The 17,278-nt window shown below is 42.3% G+C and overlaps 1 protein-coding gene across 2 annotated transcripts in view; it reads left to right on the top strand.

Moving 5' to 3' along the window:
• The window catches only part of LOC310888962 (vasculin-like), a 72,423-nt gene extending 55,935 nt beyond the window's left edge, over positions 1–16,488 (top strand). For both annotated transcript variants that reach the window (XM_083852673.1, XM_083852674.1), the window contains exons 2-3: positions 12,817–12,919; positions 14,782–16,488. In XM_083852673.1, the coding sequence (XP_083708799.1) occupies positions 12,817–12,919; positions 14,782–14,940 (262 nt within the window). In that variant the 3' untranslated portion in view covers positions 14,941–16,488. The remainder of the gene's footprint in view (positions 1–12,816; positions 12,920–14,781) is intronic.
• Positions 16,489–17,278: the final 790 nt, after the last annotated feature.

Here is a 17,278-nt window from a genome sequence, read left to right as displayed (position 1 = left end):
CTTGATATACCTGTAATTAAGGCCAGCAGAATAACAAAAGTTGCTGTCCTTAACTGCAGTGCATGACAGTTATCGTATATTCATTAGCATCTTCTTCAGTATATCAGCCTTATACATAATTAGCTACCACATAGTATAGAAGACTGGGTGTTTCAGCAGCTCCCTTGATGAGGGTCTGTCCTGAGGTTGAAGTTCTAAACACTGAAGAGTCACATCCCTCAAACCAGGAGACAGATGTGAAGGGATTGATGGAGCAGTAGTTGCACTAGCAATCTGAACAAAGGGAAAATAATTTCTTTTTCTGAGAAGTCAGTGTCTTTTAAGCCCCCTCTTCTACCCCAAAAACTTTCAATAAGCTGATTATATTCAGCTGACGAGTTATACTATGTATTTTTATCCCCTTAGCATATTTCACACTGCAGTTTGAGTATTACATTAACTGCCATTTTATAAAATGGGTATTAAGTTCCATTTATGCATCTTTCACCAATAACATATGCTCTCTTGGTTTTCGCAGTCTGCCTCTCTCCTTGCACTTTTCTCTAATTTTTTTTCTTGCAGCAAGATTCTGCAGTGACTAACTGCAAGACAGACCATAATAAAAGCTCTTATGCCATAATTGTGGGTATTCTTTAGTCTGCTACTTGCCATCAGTGTTAACTGCCATAGCATAAGCAAGCACATAGATAGATTTAACTGAGCGATGCTACATCATGATATGTTAAACTGGGTATGCTTTCTTGCATTGTCTTTACTGCATTTCTGCTACCACCCTGAAGGGCAATCTTTCTCAGATGGAAGCAGATCACTCCCCACCGAATTCATTTTGACCTTCTCTAGATCAAATTGAGCAAGATGATTGAGAACACTAGGGTGACACCACCAGATTCACACAGACCACTGAATCATTAAGACAATTATATCTTGTATTTGAATATTACTGTGCTAGTTCTGTTTTGTGGAAACACTTTCTTCACTCACACTAGCGAAGATGCTAATCACTTTCTTCACCTGTGACAGTATTTTCTTCATTCATGCCTACAGTTCAACTTGATTTTTAGAATCAAATATACTTAGTTGATTTTAGTGAGAAACATGAATGCTGAAATTGATGACCTAGAAAAGGGAGGGACAATCTTCATATATAGTATGGCATAATGGTAAATATCTTTAAGTGAAATCTGGTCGTGGAACATCAGGTTTTACCAAAGAGCATTCCCCACTATGAAATATGAATACATGTATAAATGTTTTATGTTAGAAACACTTTTCTTTTGCTCCCATATTTTACAGAATTGTAAAAAAGACTTCAAATCCTTGACTCTAGGAAGAAGACTGGATCTCTACTTCCTAACTTTTTTTAGCCTGTTACATTATGTGTCTTCTAACAGGGCTTTTTCTGCATATTATTGCTGGTAGCTTTTTTTTTTTCAAAGTCAGTATGATTAGTATATTGATATCAGTATTACCTTTGTACTAACACCTCCATTATAAAGAAGGGCCATTGCAACAACCCCAGCAACCCCTTCTACTTGTACACTTTTCTAAAATTCACACTTTTGTATATAAAATTGGTCAGTGTCATTTGTAGCAATGTTGTGGTTTAACCCAGCCGGCAGCTAAACACCACACAGCCGTTCGCTCACCCTCCCCCCTCCCTCTCTGGGATGGGGGAGAGAAACGGGAAAGTGAAGCCGGTGAGTTGAGATAAAGACAGTTTATTAAGACAGGAAAATAATAATAACAATAATAATAATAGTGATAATGATAATAGTATTAATAATAATAATGTGTAAGAAAACAAGTGATGCACAATGCAATTGCTCACCACCCGCTGACCGATGCCCAGCCTATCCCCGAGCAGCCGGCCCCCCCACCCCAGCCAGCCACCCCTATATATTGTTTAGCATGACGTCAGATGGTATGGAATACCCCTTTGGCCAGTTTGGGTCAGCTGTCCTGGGTCTGTCCCCTCCCAGCTCCTGCTGCACCCCTAGCCTGCCCGCTGGCAGGACAGAGCGAGAAGCTGGAAAGTCCTTGGCCTGGTGTAAACACTGCTCTGCAACAATTAAAACATCAGCATGTTATCAGCGCTCTTCTCATCCTAATCCAAAACATAGCACCCTACCAGCTACTAGGAGGAAAATTAACTCTGTCCTAACTGGAACCAGGACAAGCAACAAAGTACCTCACCTTAAATATCAGAGCAAGATGATTGGAAAGTTTCTCTGCATTCCAGGGAGGCTTAGCACAAGCCATTTCTATAACAACACAGCCAATGCTTCACACATCACAGCTCCTACCATATTGCTGACCTCTCAGAACCTGAACAGATAGACAAATCAAAGCTCAGATTATCCACTTCAAAGTCTCCTAACTAAGTAATTTAGATACTGAAAAAATCAATCAAGTGCATTCTGATTAACATTTCAGGTTAACAGAGTGATCAGTGATGCAAATGCCATTAGACTTATACAGCTGTAGAAACAAAGTGCCTGATCAAGGGACAAATCAAATCATCTTGCAAGCTTTTGACCAAATGGTTATTTGGGCTTTTGTAACAGTACTCATGCTATATTTTGCAACAAACTACTTATAACAACTTTGACAACAAGAAAGAAATTTAATTACTGCCATGTTGGAATCATTTCTATTCTTTAGAACAAGTACACTTAAAATATGTTAGAAGCATTTACATCAATTTTCTGTTATTTGACTGTATGAATTAGCTTACAGAGTTCAAACTTTTTGAAGTAACTTCTAGAACTGGTTTCTTACCACTGGTGCCATAAATGCAATAGTTCCCAACAACTGTCCCTGAAACTCCCCAGCACCAGTTCCTTTTGATGCCAACCTGGCTGCAGCTCCAAAATCAGCAATTCTTAATCTATGACCTGTGCTGTCAATTAGCAAATTGGCACCTGTCAACAGCATAATAAAAATACCGTTAGTTGTTTTTCTATTAAAGGCAAATGGATGAACAGACAATCTTCCTCCCTCCGTTTCAAAACTATAAATAGGTTGATGTTTCCCACCCCCAGTATCAAGAAAATCTAAAAATTAAGGACAAGTCTAATAATGTCACTTTTTCTGTTATGCATGAGTGATACTGCACACAACTTGAGGCCATCTGAGAGATTTAGAGAAGCAATCAAACTTTCAAAGTAGGGCAAACATAGGATTCTGGAACAATGCCTGAAGCTAGAATAATGAAAGAAATTGGTGCACTGAAACCCTTAAGATTTTCAATGACTGCACCTTCCTGTGAAATTTACACATTTCATTCTTATGTAGCTTGGAGATGTCTTGAAGATAATTACATAGCAATTGAAAGTTTTCCTATTTTAAAGAAAAAATATTAGAAGGCAAGTGTTTGTCATTGTTACATTGCTACTTATTTGGATCTCTCTCCAGTTCGTGGATAGTTATAATGACATTAAAGGCAGAAGTTTAATAAGACTGGGATTTCCCAGTAAAGTCCAAATTTTGTTTGTCAAACAGCACAAATGTGTTTATGTTCAATTAGGATGAAGGAAGAAAGCCCATCACAATATTCCTATACATTAGAGACCTGATGACCTCTTTATTTTGGATTGTTCACAGATTTTACTATCACTTCACAGTAAATATTTACATAAATTTAACTAACTAATCTTTAAAGCTATATGGTAACTTTATATTTTATTTGAACAAATCCAGAAAACCATTTTTTTCTAAACTATTGGCTCAGGTAGCAAGTGTTCCCAAGCACTCCATGAATGTTCTGGTTAATTTCTGTAAAGGTTCTTAAGTATGATCAGATAAACCCAGTAGAGCTACTACTCTTGAGATGGCATACAAGAGAAGCAATAGGTGTCAAGCCAAAATAGATGTTGCCTTCCAACTATTACTTTTTAAAAGATATTCTAAATAATCCTTACCTTTAACATCTCTATGGATTATTTGATTCTCATGGAGGTAAGAAAGGCCACGTAAGAGTTATTCTGTGTAATTAATAATAACTGATTCTTTGAAGGCTCCATATTTACTTAATAAATGAGCAACTGAACCCCCTAGAAGATAAAAAAGGAATTTATCAACACAATTTGTATTAGTAGAATGCAACACTGCCTCCTAAATTTGGAGCTTGGTATTGGTATTCCTAATTTATACCTAGATTTCTCCTCCTAAAAATATGTTAAAAAAATCCCTAGGTAAAAAGTAATATAGTTGCTTACTTAATTACTTTCTGCCTGGAACTGTACACATTATAATGGCATAGGTCTTTATGCTTCCTAATAATTTCATCCTTCCTTAAAAAAAAAAAAAAGTATGAATACTTTAGTATACCAAATACTGGCATACAGAGCCTCAAGGATTTGAATTTCCACTGCGCTTCTCGAAGTACTGTAATATAACTTGCGCTTGAATGATGTAAAGACATTTCATTATCTAAGCAATATTATTTCATAAAAAATAAACTTAAAAAAATTAGATAAGTTAAAAAAAAACAAAAAAAAATACAAAAAACATCCTTAGTTTCAAGAAAATATTTTCTGCACTATTGATTGTAATAACACGTATTTGGGCTTTGCTTGTTAGCACTCTGGTATTGCTAAGTGATTTCTGCCAAAGAACGTAAGTTAAGGTGCAATGCCTTCTTTCATAAGGAAATAAGGATGTATAAAACATCCTTTGATGGAAATTTGGAGAGTGTGATTTGGAGAGTGACATTTTACAGAGGCAGATAGCGATAGGATAAGGGGAAACAGTTTTAAACTAAAAGACAGGACATTAAGATTAGACGTTAGGAGGAAATTCTTCACTCAGAGGGTGGTAAGACATTGGAACAGATTGCCCAGAGAAGCTGTGGATGCCCCATCCCTGGAGGTGTTCAAGGCCAGGTTAGATGGGGCCCTGGGCAACCTGATCTAGTGGGTGGCATCCCTGCCCATGGCGGGGGGGGGGGGGGGGGGGGGGGAACTAGATGATCTCTCTAGGTGACAGCCAACATGGCTTCACTAAGGGCAGATCGTGCCTGACAAAGCTGGTGGCCTTCTACAATGGGGTTACAGCATTGGTGGATAGGGGAAGAGCAACTGACATCATCTACCTGGACTTGTGCAAAGCATTTGATACTGTCCCCCATGATATCCTTGTCTCTAAATTGGAGAGACATGGATTTGATGGATGGACCGCTGGTGGGGAAGGAATTGGCTGGATGGTTGCAGTCAAAGAGTTGCGGTCAATGGATCAATGTCCAGGTGGAAATCAGTGAGGAGTGGTGTTCCAGTATTGGGACTGACACTATTTAACATCTTTGTTGGTGACATGGACAGTGAGATTGAGCGCACCCTCAGCAAGTCTGCCGATGACACCAAGCTGTGTGGTGTGGTTGACATGCTGGAGGGAAGCAATGCCATCCAGAGGGTCCTGGGCAGGCTTGAGAGGTGGGCCCATGCAAATCTCATTAGAAGTTCAACAAGGCCAAGTTCAAGGTCCTGCATCTGGGTTGAGGCAATCCCAAGCACAAATACAGGCTAGGCGGAGAATGGATTGAGAGCAGCCCTGATGAGAAGGACCTGGGGGTTGATGAGAAGCTCAACATGAGCAGGCAGTGTGCACTTGCAGCCCAGAAAGTCAACCATATCCTGGGCTGCATCAAAAGAAGCATGGACAGAAGACTGAGGGAGGTGATTCTCCCCTCTCTACTCTGCTCTCATGAGACCCCACCTGGAGTACTGTGTTTGAATCTGGAGCCCCCAGCACAAGAAGAACATGGAATGAGTCCAGAGGAGGGCCACAGAGGTGATCAGAGGGCTGGAATATCTCTCCTACGAAGACAGGCTGAGAGAGTTGGGGTTGTTCAGCCTGGAGAAGAGAAAGCTCCAGGAAGATCTCATTGCAGCCTTCCAGTACCTAAAGGGGGCCTACAGGAAAGCTGGAGAGGGACTGTTTGTCAGGGAGTGTAGTACTGGACAAGGAGTAATGGCTTTAAACTAAAAGAGGGTAGATTTAGATTAGATATTAGGAAGAAATTCTTTACTCTGAATCATAGAATCATAGAATCATAGAATATCCTGAGTTGGAAGGGACCCTTAAGGATCATCAAGTCCAACTCTTGACACCGCACAGGTCTACCCAAAAGTTCAGACCATGTGACTAAGTGCACAGTCCAATCTCTTCTTAAATTCAGACAGGCTCGGTGCAGCGACCACTTCCCTGGGGAGCCTGTTCCAGTGTGCAACCACCCTCTCTGTGAAGAACCCCCTCCTGATGTCAAGCCTAAATTTCCCCTGCCTCAGCTTAACCCCGTTCCAGCGGGTCCTGTCACTGGTGTTAATGGAGAAAAGGTCTCCTGCCTCTCGACACCCTCTTACGAGGAAGTTGTAGACTGTGATGAGGTCTTCCCTCAGCCTCCTCTTCTCCAGGCTGAACAGGCCCAGTGACCTCAGCCGTTCCTCGTACGTCTTCCCCTCCAGGCCTTTCACCATCTTCGTAGCCCTCCTCTGTACACTCTCCAACAGTTTCATGTCCTTTTTATACTGTGGTGCCCAGAACTGCACACAGTACTCGAGGTGAGGCTGCACCAGCGCAGAGTAGAGCGGGACAATCACCTCCCTTGACCTACTAGCGATGCCGTACTTGATGCACCCCAGGACACGGTTGGCCCTCCTGGCCGCCAGGGCACACTGCTGGCTCATATTCAACTTGCTGTCTACCACGACCCCCAGATCCCTATCTTCTAGGCTGCTCTCTATCGTCTCATCGCCCAGTCTGTATGTGCAGCCAGGGTTTCCCCGTCCCAGGTGCAGGACCCGGCACTTGCTCTTATTGAACTTCATGCGGTTGGTGATCACCCAGCTCTCCAACCTATCCAGATCCCTCTGCAAGGCCTTTCCACCCTCATTCGAGTCCACAACTCCTCCAAGTTTGGTGTCATCAGCAAACTTGCTCAAAATACCTTCTATTCCTACATCCAGATCGTTTATAAAAATATTGAAAAGTACCGGCCCTAAAATGGAGCCTTGAGGGACCCCACTGGTGACCGCCCGCCAGCCTGACGCAGCCCCATTTACCATAACCCTTTGGGGGTTACCACCCTCTGAGGGTGGTAAGGCACTGGAACAGGTTGCCCAGAGAAGTTGTGGATCCCCCATCCCTGGAAATGTTTAAGGCCAGGCTGGATGGGGCTTTGAGCATCCTGGTCTAGAGGAAAGTGTCCTTGCTCATGGCAGGGGGGTTGCAATTAGATGATCTTTAAGGTCCCTTTCAACCCAAGCCATTCTGTGATTCTATGAAAAAACCAAATCTAGTCTTGTTAACCAAACTGCAATGACATATAGTCCCATTCAGAAAATAAAGCTCCTTCTTAAAAAAATAAAAGATATAAACTTACTTGGCCCTGCTGTATAAAATAATGAAAAATAATTACTACTAAAGTACCACTTAACAGATGTAGTATTTGAACATGTTTTTCCTGAAGCATCCTGCTGTACTGGGTGTGGCTGGAATGGAGTTAACTTTCCCTGCAACAGCCCATATAGTGCTGTGCTCTGCGCTTGTAGCTAGAACAGCCCTGATATCACACCAATGTTTTTGCTATTGCTGAGCAGTGCTGGCACAGCATCAAGACTCTCTCCAAACCCCTCAAAGCCAGTGGGGAGGGGACATCACCAGGGCAGCTGACCTAAACCAACCAAAGGGATATTCCATACCATATGACGTCACACTCAGCAATAAAAGGTGGGAAAGGGGAAGGAGAGGGGGGGGCTCTTGTTGTGAAGATGTCTGTCCTTCCAAACGACCTCTATGCGTATTGAGGCCCTGCTTCCCAGGACATGGCCTAAGAACGCTCGTTGATGGGAAATATAGAATGATTTTTTTTCTTTCCCCTTTTCTTCAGCATGGCCTTTGCTTTTTTTTTTTTTCTCTTCCTTTTCCCTTTAATTAAATTATCCTTATCTTAACCTGTGAGTTGTTTTTTTCTTTCCATCATACTTTCTTCTTCCCCTCTTCTTTTGAGGGGGGGGGATGAGACAGCAGTTGTGGTAGAGTTTAGCTACCCAGCAAGGTAAAACCACCCCACCTGTTTACTACCTATTATTAGAAAATTACTTTAAGTTCTCAAGTGCCTTTGCATGTCCCCTCACACAATTTTAAAGAAAATGCTTGGGACAAAAACAAGTGACAGGCGTCGCAAACTCAGAAAGGAAAGTTACTTTTAATAATCATTTAAAATTACACAGCTACACAGAAAATGCAACAGTTCGAAATATAGAAAGCTGAAGCGTCTGTCTCTCAAAGTTTAACTTCTCTTTTAGATGCAGAAATTGAGGAAAATGGAATCGATTTTTTGTTCAGGGCTTTCAACTACATTAATTGTATGACAAATTGCGCATGGATAATTCCAAATCAAACGAAAGATGCCAGTAAGAATATTGCTATGACCACTTAAACTGTTTTGTAAGTAAATCTTTATGCTTTAATTAGCACAAATCTTTAAATCAGCAATAAAAACATAAATTTCCAAACTGAAGCAATGCATGGAATATTTTCCAGTATGAAACTACATAGCTCCAAGACAACCGATACTTTAATTTTATTTGGCATGTAGTTGTTTACCGACCATCCATTCAATAAAGAGGTTATAGTTGCTCTTCTCACATGTAGCACCCAACAGGCGAATAACATTAGGATGGTTCAGATGACTCATTGTCCTGGTTCCAGTTAGGACAGAGTTAATTTTCCTCCTAGTAGCTGGTAGGGTGCTATGTTTTGGATTAGGACGAGAAGAGTGCTGGTAACATGCTGATGTTTTAATTGTTGCAGAGCAGTGCTTACACCAAGCCAAGGACTTTCCAGCTTCTCGCTCTGTCCTGCCAGCGGGCAGGCTAGGGGTGCAGCAGGAGCTGGGAGGGGACAGACCCAGGACAGCTGACCCAAACTGGCCAAAGGGGTATTCCATACCATCTGACGTCATGCTAAACAATGTATAGGGATGGCTAGCCGGGGTGGGGGGGCCGACTTCTCAGGGATAGGCTGGGCATCGGTCAGCAGGTGGTGAGCAATTGCATTGTGCATCACTTGTTTCGTTCACATTATTATTAGTAGTACCGTTATCATTATTATTATTGTTATTATTGTTATTATTATATTCCTGTCTTCATAAACTGTCTTTATCTCAACTCACCGGCTTCACTTTCCCGTTTCTCTCCCCCATCCCAGAGAGGGAGGGGGGAGGGTGAGCGAACGGCTGTGTGGTGTTTAGCTGCCGGCCGGGTTAAACCACAACACGGTGCCCTTCTGCGCAAACTGCCCCACCACTCCCTAGCTGATGCACCACGCCCTGTTTGCCTCCCTTCTTAACCCTGCTCCTGGGTGATGGTGCTCCATTGGTGATGCTTTTGTACATGTGGGGCTGGCTGCCACTGCTCCTGGCCCAGCCTAAGCCTCATCAGATGCTCTCACGAGGCCTTTCAGGAACTCCCCTGCACACCGTCATTCCTTGTTCCGCTGCAGAACTTGCCTGCACTGCAGCTGATCACCTTGGCGAGTGGTACTCCAGGTTGTACTCAAGTGTTTAGAATAGTATAGTTCAGTTGGAAGGGACCTTCCAAGATCATCTAGTCCAATTGCTTGACCACTTCAGGGCTTACCAAGAGTTAAAGCATATTAATGAGGGCATTATCCAAATGTCTCGAACGCTGGCAGGCTTGGGGCATCTACTGTCTTGCTAGGAAGCCTGTTCCAGTTTTTGACCACCCTCACAGTCAAGTAAATTTTCCTCATGTCCAGTCTGAACCTCCCCTGGCACAGTTTTGTGCACTTCCCGTATGTCCTGTCATTGTTTACTAGGGAGAAGAGACCAGCACCTCCCTCTCCACTTCCCCTTCTCAAGAAGTTGTAGAAAGCAACGGGGTCACCTCTTAGCCTTCTGTTCTCCAAACTAGACAACCCAAGTGTCCTCAGCCTCTCCTCATAGGACATGCCTTTGTCACAAAAGGAATTATTCACTTCACTTGTAAGAGAGAAGCAGCAATATATTTATTGATGAAAATAGTGATTTAGCAGAGATAAACTGTGGTTGAGACAGCAATTTAATAAAGCTCTAATGGTAAATGTGGCATTAACAAGATTCATGATGGCAAGGTCACTTGATTATTTACTGCATAGAGGACAGGGTTAGACAAAGTATCAGGGAGATCCTCACATTGACTTACGAGGTTCAGAATGGAGTCCCTTTTGCCATACAAACTCCGAGGAGTGGATCGTGTCCCAATCCTAGACTTATCAGTTTATATGCACAACCGTTCCTTTATATCACTTAGTTAAGATTACAAAGTTTCAGCGTGCTTAGCAAATTACTTGCAAAGTTTCAACAAGCTAGCTATTAGTCACTTACAGAGTATCTGTCCCAGGTAAGGAATCTCTTGACCTTGAGGAGTAACCTTGAGAGGCATCCCTGCTAAAGGGGAAGATCTTGGCATGCAGGTTGCTGCAGTACAGGAGAGCTTAGCAGGCTCTTGTCTGTCCCCTATTTATGGGGTAAGAAGATTGACTACTAGTCATATTTGCATACCAGCCATATTTGGTTGTTGCATGATCCATTAGTCCTTGGATTTATCTCCCCTGAATCTACCTTGAGCCTGGTTAGGCTATCATGACCAGGAGCATTCATCACAATTGCCACTGTTGGTTATCACCTGAGCAGGGTTACAGGTGAAGGGTCAGGTTTGGGGGGAGCAAGAGGAGTACACAGCCACAGGGACTCATTTCCAAAACAACCTCATAGACACCTAGGCCAAAGAGCGTGGCCATGAGTGGGTAAATCACATCCCCCTATCATGCATCAGCATCCACGAGGCCGTGTGATGGACTATTAAAGACTACACTGAAGGCAATGGGTGCTGGGACATTCAAAATTGGGATGCACGTTTGGCAAAGGCCACCTGGTTAGTCAACACTAGGGGATCTGCCAACCGAGCCGGACCTCCCCAATCAAACCTGTTACGTACTGTAGAAGGGGATAAAGTCCCTGTAGTGCACATAAAAATACCAGCCATATTTGGTTGGTGCATGGTCTGTTAGCCATTAGAGCTATCTCCCCTGAATCTACCTTGAGCCTAGTTTAACTGTCATGACCAGATGCATTCAATATGGTTGTCACTGATGGCTATCGCCCAAGCAGAGTTACAGGTGAAGGGTCAGGTTAAGGGGGGCCAGGAGTACACTGCCACAGCTTTCCAGCCCTTTTACCAGCTTTGTAGCCCACTGCTGGATGCTTTCAAGTACCTTAACGTCCGTTTTATGTGGTGGAGCCCAGAACTATGTTCGCTATTCAAGGTGAGACCACACCAACACTAAATATAGTGGGAGAATCACCTCTTTTGACTGGCTGGCTATGCTGTGTTTAATGCATCCCAAAATGTGGTTTGCCCTCCTGGCTGTCAGGGCACACTGCTGACTCACGTTGAACCTATTGTCAACCACCACCCCGGATTCCTTTCTGCTGAGCTGCTCTCAAGCTACTCATTTTCCAGACTGTACCAGTGTCTGGCATTACTTCATCCCTGATGTATAACTTGGCATTTAGCTTTGTTGAACTTCATGCTGTTGCCGATCACCCAGTGCTCCAGTCTATCTAGATCCCTCTGCAAGGCCTCTCGTCTCTCCAGGGTGTCAGCAGCACTTCCCAGTTTAGTATCATCAGCAAACTTGCTGAGGATGCATTCCACTCCTGCATCCACATCATTGATAAAAACATTGAATAGGACTGGCCCAATTGTGCTCTGGGGAATGCCTCTGGTGACTGGCTACCAGCTAGATGTAACCCCATTCACTACAAGCCTTTGAGCTCTACCGTTCAGACAGTTCGTCACCCAGTGTAGCATGAACCTGTTTATCTCATAATTGGACAGTTTGTTCAGAAGGATGCCATGAGGCCAAGTATGAAAGGCCTTACAAAAATCCAGAATGATTACGTCCAATGCTTTCCCTTCACCCACCAAGCAGGTGACCTTATCATGGAAGGAGATCAAATTACTAAGGCAGGCCTTTCCCTTGATGAATCCATGAAGTCATTTACCTTGGATAACTTCTTAGATAAATATCTTGACAATGGAAGTTGGAGTTTAATGGTCTGTAAAGTCCACGGCATGGCAACACTAGATAAGCTTTCAAGAGAAACACTTCATCCACAGCTGAACTTGCATGTGGTCCAAATTATTTTCTCTTTTGCTTTTTTTATTGCTGCAGTTCTGGAGAGCAGCCATCCAATTGAAACAATAGGAAAAACTGAGGTTCTTATTAGCCTGGTTTCCATAAGAGTTTATTTGAAACATCGGGCAGCTTATGCTGAGAGCAGCTATATCTGGGAATGTTGTCAATTGATTAATAAACATCTTGAAGCGATATAACAGGAAACTTAGCTTTTGTTGGTACATTTACTGGACTGGCAGAGGGGGGCAGGGTCTGTTTTGTATGTGAAACCTGATGGCAGGAAATTTAATACTTGGTGTGTGCAAGTGATGGTGCAGATATTTGCTTGAAATTAAGAACGTGTCCTATAGATAAAGTATTACTACTTAGGTTTTGCAGCCCTTTAAATTAAATGTAGTAGCAAAAGCAGGGTCAGCTGTGAAAGACCTGAGAACTTCTCAACTTCTGTGCTTTATGTATCTTATGCTTTTAACCTACTTTTATATAAGAGTTTGTTTAAAAATCAAATTATGGACTAATCCATATATTACACATCTTTACCTATTCACGTAGGCAGAGCTTGAAATGTCTGAGTACGTGTAGAAATTCCTTAATATTGTCGTTTTTGTTTTAAAGGTTGTTAAAGGAGATGGGCTGGCAGGAAGAGAGTGAAAATGATGAAACATGTGCTCCACTAACAGAGGATGAGATGAGGGAATTCCGAGCCATTAGTGAACAGGTAATGTTAAGTTGATGTTCCATTATGAACTTGCAAGTGGCTACCCTAAATACCTACCTTTTAAGGAGGATCTCCAGTAATTTTGATAGTTAAGGATGATGCCATTTCAGTACCCTTTTTCTTTCCTCTCCTTGCCTTCCTTGTCCTTTCAGAAAAATAGCTGGTTAAAAAAGATATGGGAAGCAGTACTTATTTTAGATGAGGCCTATTCTCAACATATCAAAGAAAGAAGAGAGGATGGGTTCTAATTAGTTTCAGCAGTGCTGGTTACAGAATTGCACAGGCCTTCTAGCTCCTCAGCTCAGCCTGAGGAAAGGGAATTTTCTTTCAAGGTCTTTATGCAGCTTTCTTGGCTTTCTTCACTGGAAATCGAGGAACATATAATTCACTAGTAACAGAGTCTGAGCACGCAATCTACAATTGATTTTTTATTTTTATTTTTTGAAGTAGTAGACTGCTGTCTTGGGTTTATGTGGCAAGGTTTTGGTAGCAGGGGGGCTGCAGGGGTGGCCTCTGTGAGAAGAGTCCAGAAGCTGCCCCATGTTAGATAAGAGCCAGTTCCAGCCAGCTCCAAAAAGGGACCTGCTGCTGGCCAGAGCCAAGCCAGTAAGTGATGTTGTTTGTGCCTCTGTAAGAGCATATTTAAGAAGAGGAAAATAACTGCTGTGCAACAGCAGCTGGGAGAGCGAGGAGGGAGAAACAGCCCTGCAGACACCAAGGTCAGTGAAGAAGGAGGGGGAGGAGCTGCTCCAGGAGCTGGAGCAGAAGTTCCCCTGCGGCCTGTGGAGAGGACCATGGTGGAGCAGGTTGTCCCCCATGGTGTACAACAGCGGAGCAGATTTCTACACTGCAGTCCGTGGAGGAGCCCATGGTTGAGCAGCAGGTGAAGCTGGTCTGAAGGAAGCTGCGGCCTGCTGGACCCCTGCTGGAGCAGACTCCGTGCCAGACCTGTCACCTGTGGAGAGGAGCCCATGCAGGAGCAGGTGACCTGGCAGGAGCTGCTGCCCGTGGGGGACCCGTGTTGGAGCAGTTTGCTTCTGAAGGATGGACCCTGTGATACAGACCCATATTGGAGCAGTTCTTGAAGAGCTGCTGCCTGTGGAAGCCCACGCAGTATCAGTTTGGGAAGGACTGCATCCCATGGGAGGGACCCCATGCTGGAGCAGGGGAAGAGAGTGACCATGAATGAGTAGCAGAAACAAAGTGTTATGGACTGACCACAACCCCCATTCTCCATTCCCCAGCACTGCTTGGAGGGAGGATGTTGAAGAAGGTGGATGGGGGGAAGGTGTTTTTAGTTTGCTTTTAGTTTTTCTCTGTTCTGGCCTGCTAGTGATAGGGAAGAAATTATATTAATCTCCCTATGCTGAGTCTGTTTTGCCTGTGATGATAATTGTTGAGTGATCTCCCTGTCCTTATCTCAACCCTTGAGCCCTTTGCATTGTATCTTCTTCCCCTTTCCCTTTGAGGAAGGGGACTGAGAGAGCCGTTGTGGTGGAGTTCAGCTTCCCAGCTGAGTAAAACCACCACAACTGCAGAAAAATGGACTGCATCATGGGAGAGACCATGTGGGAGGAGTCACTGGGGCAAAATGTCTGAGGAAGTAGATGGGAAGAGAGCAAACTCTTGTTCACTTAGCTTAGTATGATTGGAAGCTCTTGGATGCAGGTGGCTGGTTCAGAAGTGAAGGCTCTCAGGTGAATTTTCATTTGTGTGTATATATAACACGTAGTGCTGTGGATCTAATGTAGCCCATAGATGAAGACAGAGAATGTTGAAATGCAACAGGTTGTTGTGTTTTTCTCTCTCTAAATAATTCTTGTGGTTTTTTGTTTTGTTTTGTTTTGTTTTTTCCATTTCAGTTGCAAAAAAATGGCCTTCGGAAAAACGGCATTTTGAAAAATGGCCTTATCTGTGATTTTAAATTTAGCCCCTGGAAAAATAGCACTTTCCAACCTGCTCTAGAGAATGATGATTCTGAGACAAGCAGCAGTGATACATCAGATGATGATGATGTGTGAAGATTTCTGTAACATCTGTAGATGCTCGCTTTTTTCTCATGAAAATATGGGGATGTATTGTTTAAAACAAATCTTAATTTATGTAGTAACATGCCTCATTAGAGGAAGATTGATGGGACTTCTCTCTGAAGAAAGCAAGAAACATTGTGTTGGGTGTGTTGAACATTGCTATAATTTCTTTGTAAACAAATGTTTTAGAAGGAGGACTTGGGTTGACCCAGCATTGACTTTCTTCCTCACTGCAGCATTTCTGACTAGCAATGTGACAATGTAACAAATCAGACTTTCTCATTTAATAATAAAAACAAAAAGAATTGCAATATCATGCAAAGCTTCTGTCTTAGTGTCCAAGTATAGACTTGAAAAAAAAAGGGGCAAAAAAAAGGGCAATTTGACACAGTTTTGCTTGTCATTTCTTTCTTACAATGGAAATCCTCAAATCCACTTTGTATGCAAAAAGGGCAATGTAGAGTGCTGTCTAAAATGAGCGAAGTACGCTAAAACTCTTTTCCTTAATTGAGCTGTTCTACTTCTTCCACACATAATTGTTCTTTAGCTATTGTAGTGTAGTCATTGTTATTAATGGCAAAAAGACCTGATGTTACGGTTCCAAATTTCTAGAAGTAACCTTTAAATTGAAAGCTTTATGGGTTATTGCAAGACCCAATATGCCACAGTGAATACATTCTTGTGGGAAAATAAGTACTTTGAATTTACTATTCACCGGCAGAAAAATAATTAAACTGACTGGATTTGTCCACTACATGGAAAATAAACTGATTTACAGAGTACTGTCTCAGTGCATAGCATCAAGGGTATTGTTTTTAAATCTAGTAAGTTTCGTTTGCATTTATATTAAATGTACTCTGGCAGGAGTCATTGCATTTTGGAATGACATAAAGATATTTTTATCACCAGCTCTTGCTTTGTAGCAGCAGAAGTATGTCTATGCAATAAGCATCTCTTTTGATTATATATTTTCCACAAGGTTGTGCAAACTATGTAGCATTAATCCATGAGCACAACTGCTCTCAGTGATGTCACATACACTTATAGTACAGCTTATATAGACATTCCTCTTCAAGATATTTTTGAATTGCACTACTTTTTATAGTAAGTAATTCACAATTTTAAACTCTAAAGCAAAAATATTTATCAAGATGAGCTTTTGTCCACGTTTAACTTTTTTAGGAAAAACCTTTTTTAATAAGGTGACATCTAACAATTTTGGGCCAAAGATGTAGCGTGTTTTTCTTTTTTCCTTTTTATTAGTTTAAATAAGGGGGGTTATTCAATACATCAGGGTTTTTTTTCCATTTTTTTTCTTTGAACAAACATTCAAATGTTGGTGTAGTTTATTTTGGCACAATGCTTTCAAATATGCCGTTTTGTTGTCTAAATTTTAGAGGATAAAAATGTTTGTTTTTTTGAAGAGAAAACTGCTGTATCAGTAATGAAGTCTTTCCTACTTGTATGCCTTAAACATGTGTGGAATAATTGCCTGAGGTGACTTGGAAATTAAACTGATATTCACATTTTAAAGAAAAGGTTTTGAAAGGACTGAAGAAGCTTCCAGGGTGGAGTGCAGCTGCACTACATAGAAGTTCCCTAAGCCTCCAACCTTAGATGTTAATCACACTGGGGGAACTTGGTGTGCTAAGAGGAACGGTACGGAGTGTGGAGCGGAGTGGAGACACCGAAGCTAGGCTCTGTGATAAGATGGGAACTTGATTGTTCTTGTGCAGACCGAAACCGATAAACTTCACATTTGCTACCCTGAGCCAACGAGCTGTCATGTTTTTGACAAAATGCTGTACTGTAGTGAACTTTTCTCATTATAATATCATTATAATACCAAAACACACCTCCATCCCAAAAGCTACCCGTCTCCAAGGTGTGACCACCCCTCACTGAGCATGCGCTCTGAATTTCTCTGAAACTATACTTTCAAACAAAAGTGAGAAAACTTTGCACCAATCGTAACCAAGATATGTATGACTAGAGTCACTCAAGCTCCACCTAAAATATAGAAAATAATATAAATTGGCTTAAGAGAGAAAGGTTGTTAGGGAAGATACCATTGTGAAGGATACCTTCTGACTTCTGGGATCAGTTGACGGGCTGAGCCTCTCTTCCTCCCTCATTGGGACGCCTTTGGGTAAGACTTGAACACTTGGTTATATCAAGTGCCTCCCCGGGAAACTTAGAAATCTCTATAGAGTTGCTTTATACCTTTTAACGTGTTTATAGCCAGGCTGCGTTACTCATACTTTTGGTATTTGTATGTGCTTTGCAGACAGTGAATTTATCACCGGCAATCCAAAGAACCTGTGTACCT

This window comes from Anser anser (assembly GCF_964211835.1).
Source record: "Anser anser genome assembly, contig: SUPER_W_unloc_8, whole genome shotgun sequence".
Lineage (NCBI taxonomy): Eukaryota > Metazoa > Chordata > Aves > Anseriformes > Anatidae > Anser > Anser anser.
The sequence above is the reverse complement of the archived record's forward strand: the minus strand, read 5'-3'. Positions and strand labels throughout refer to the sequence as shown.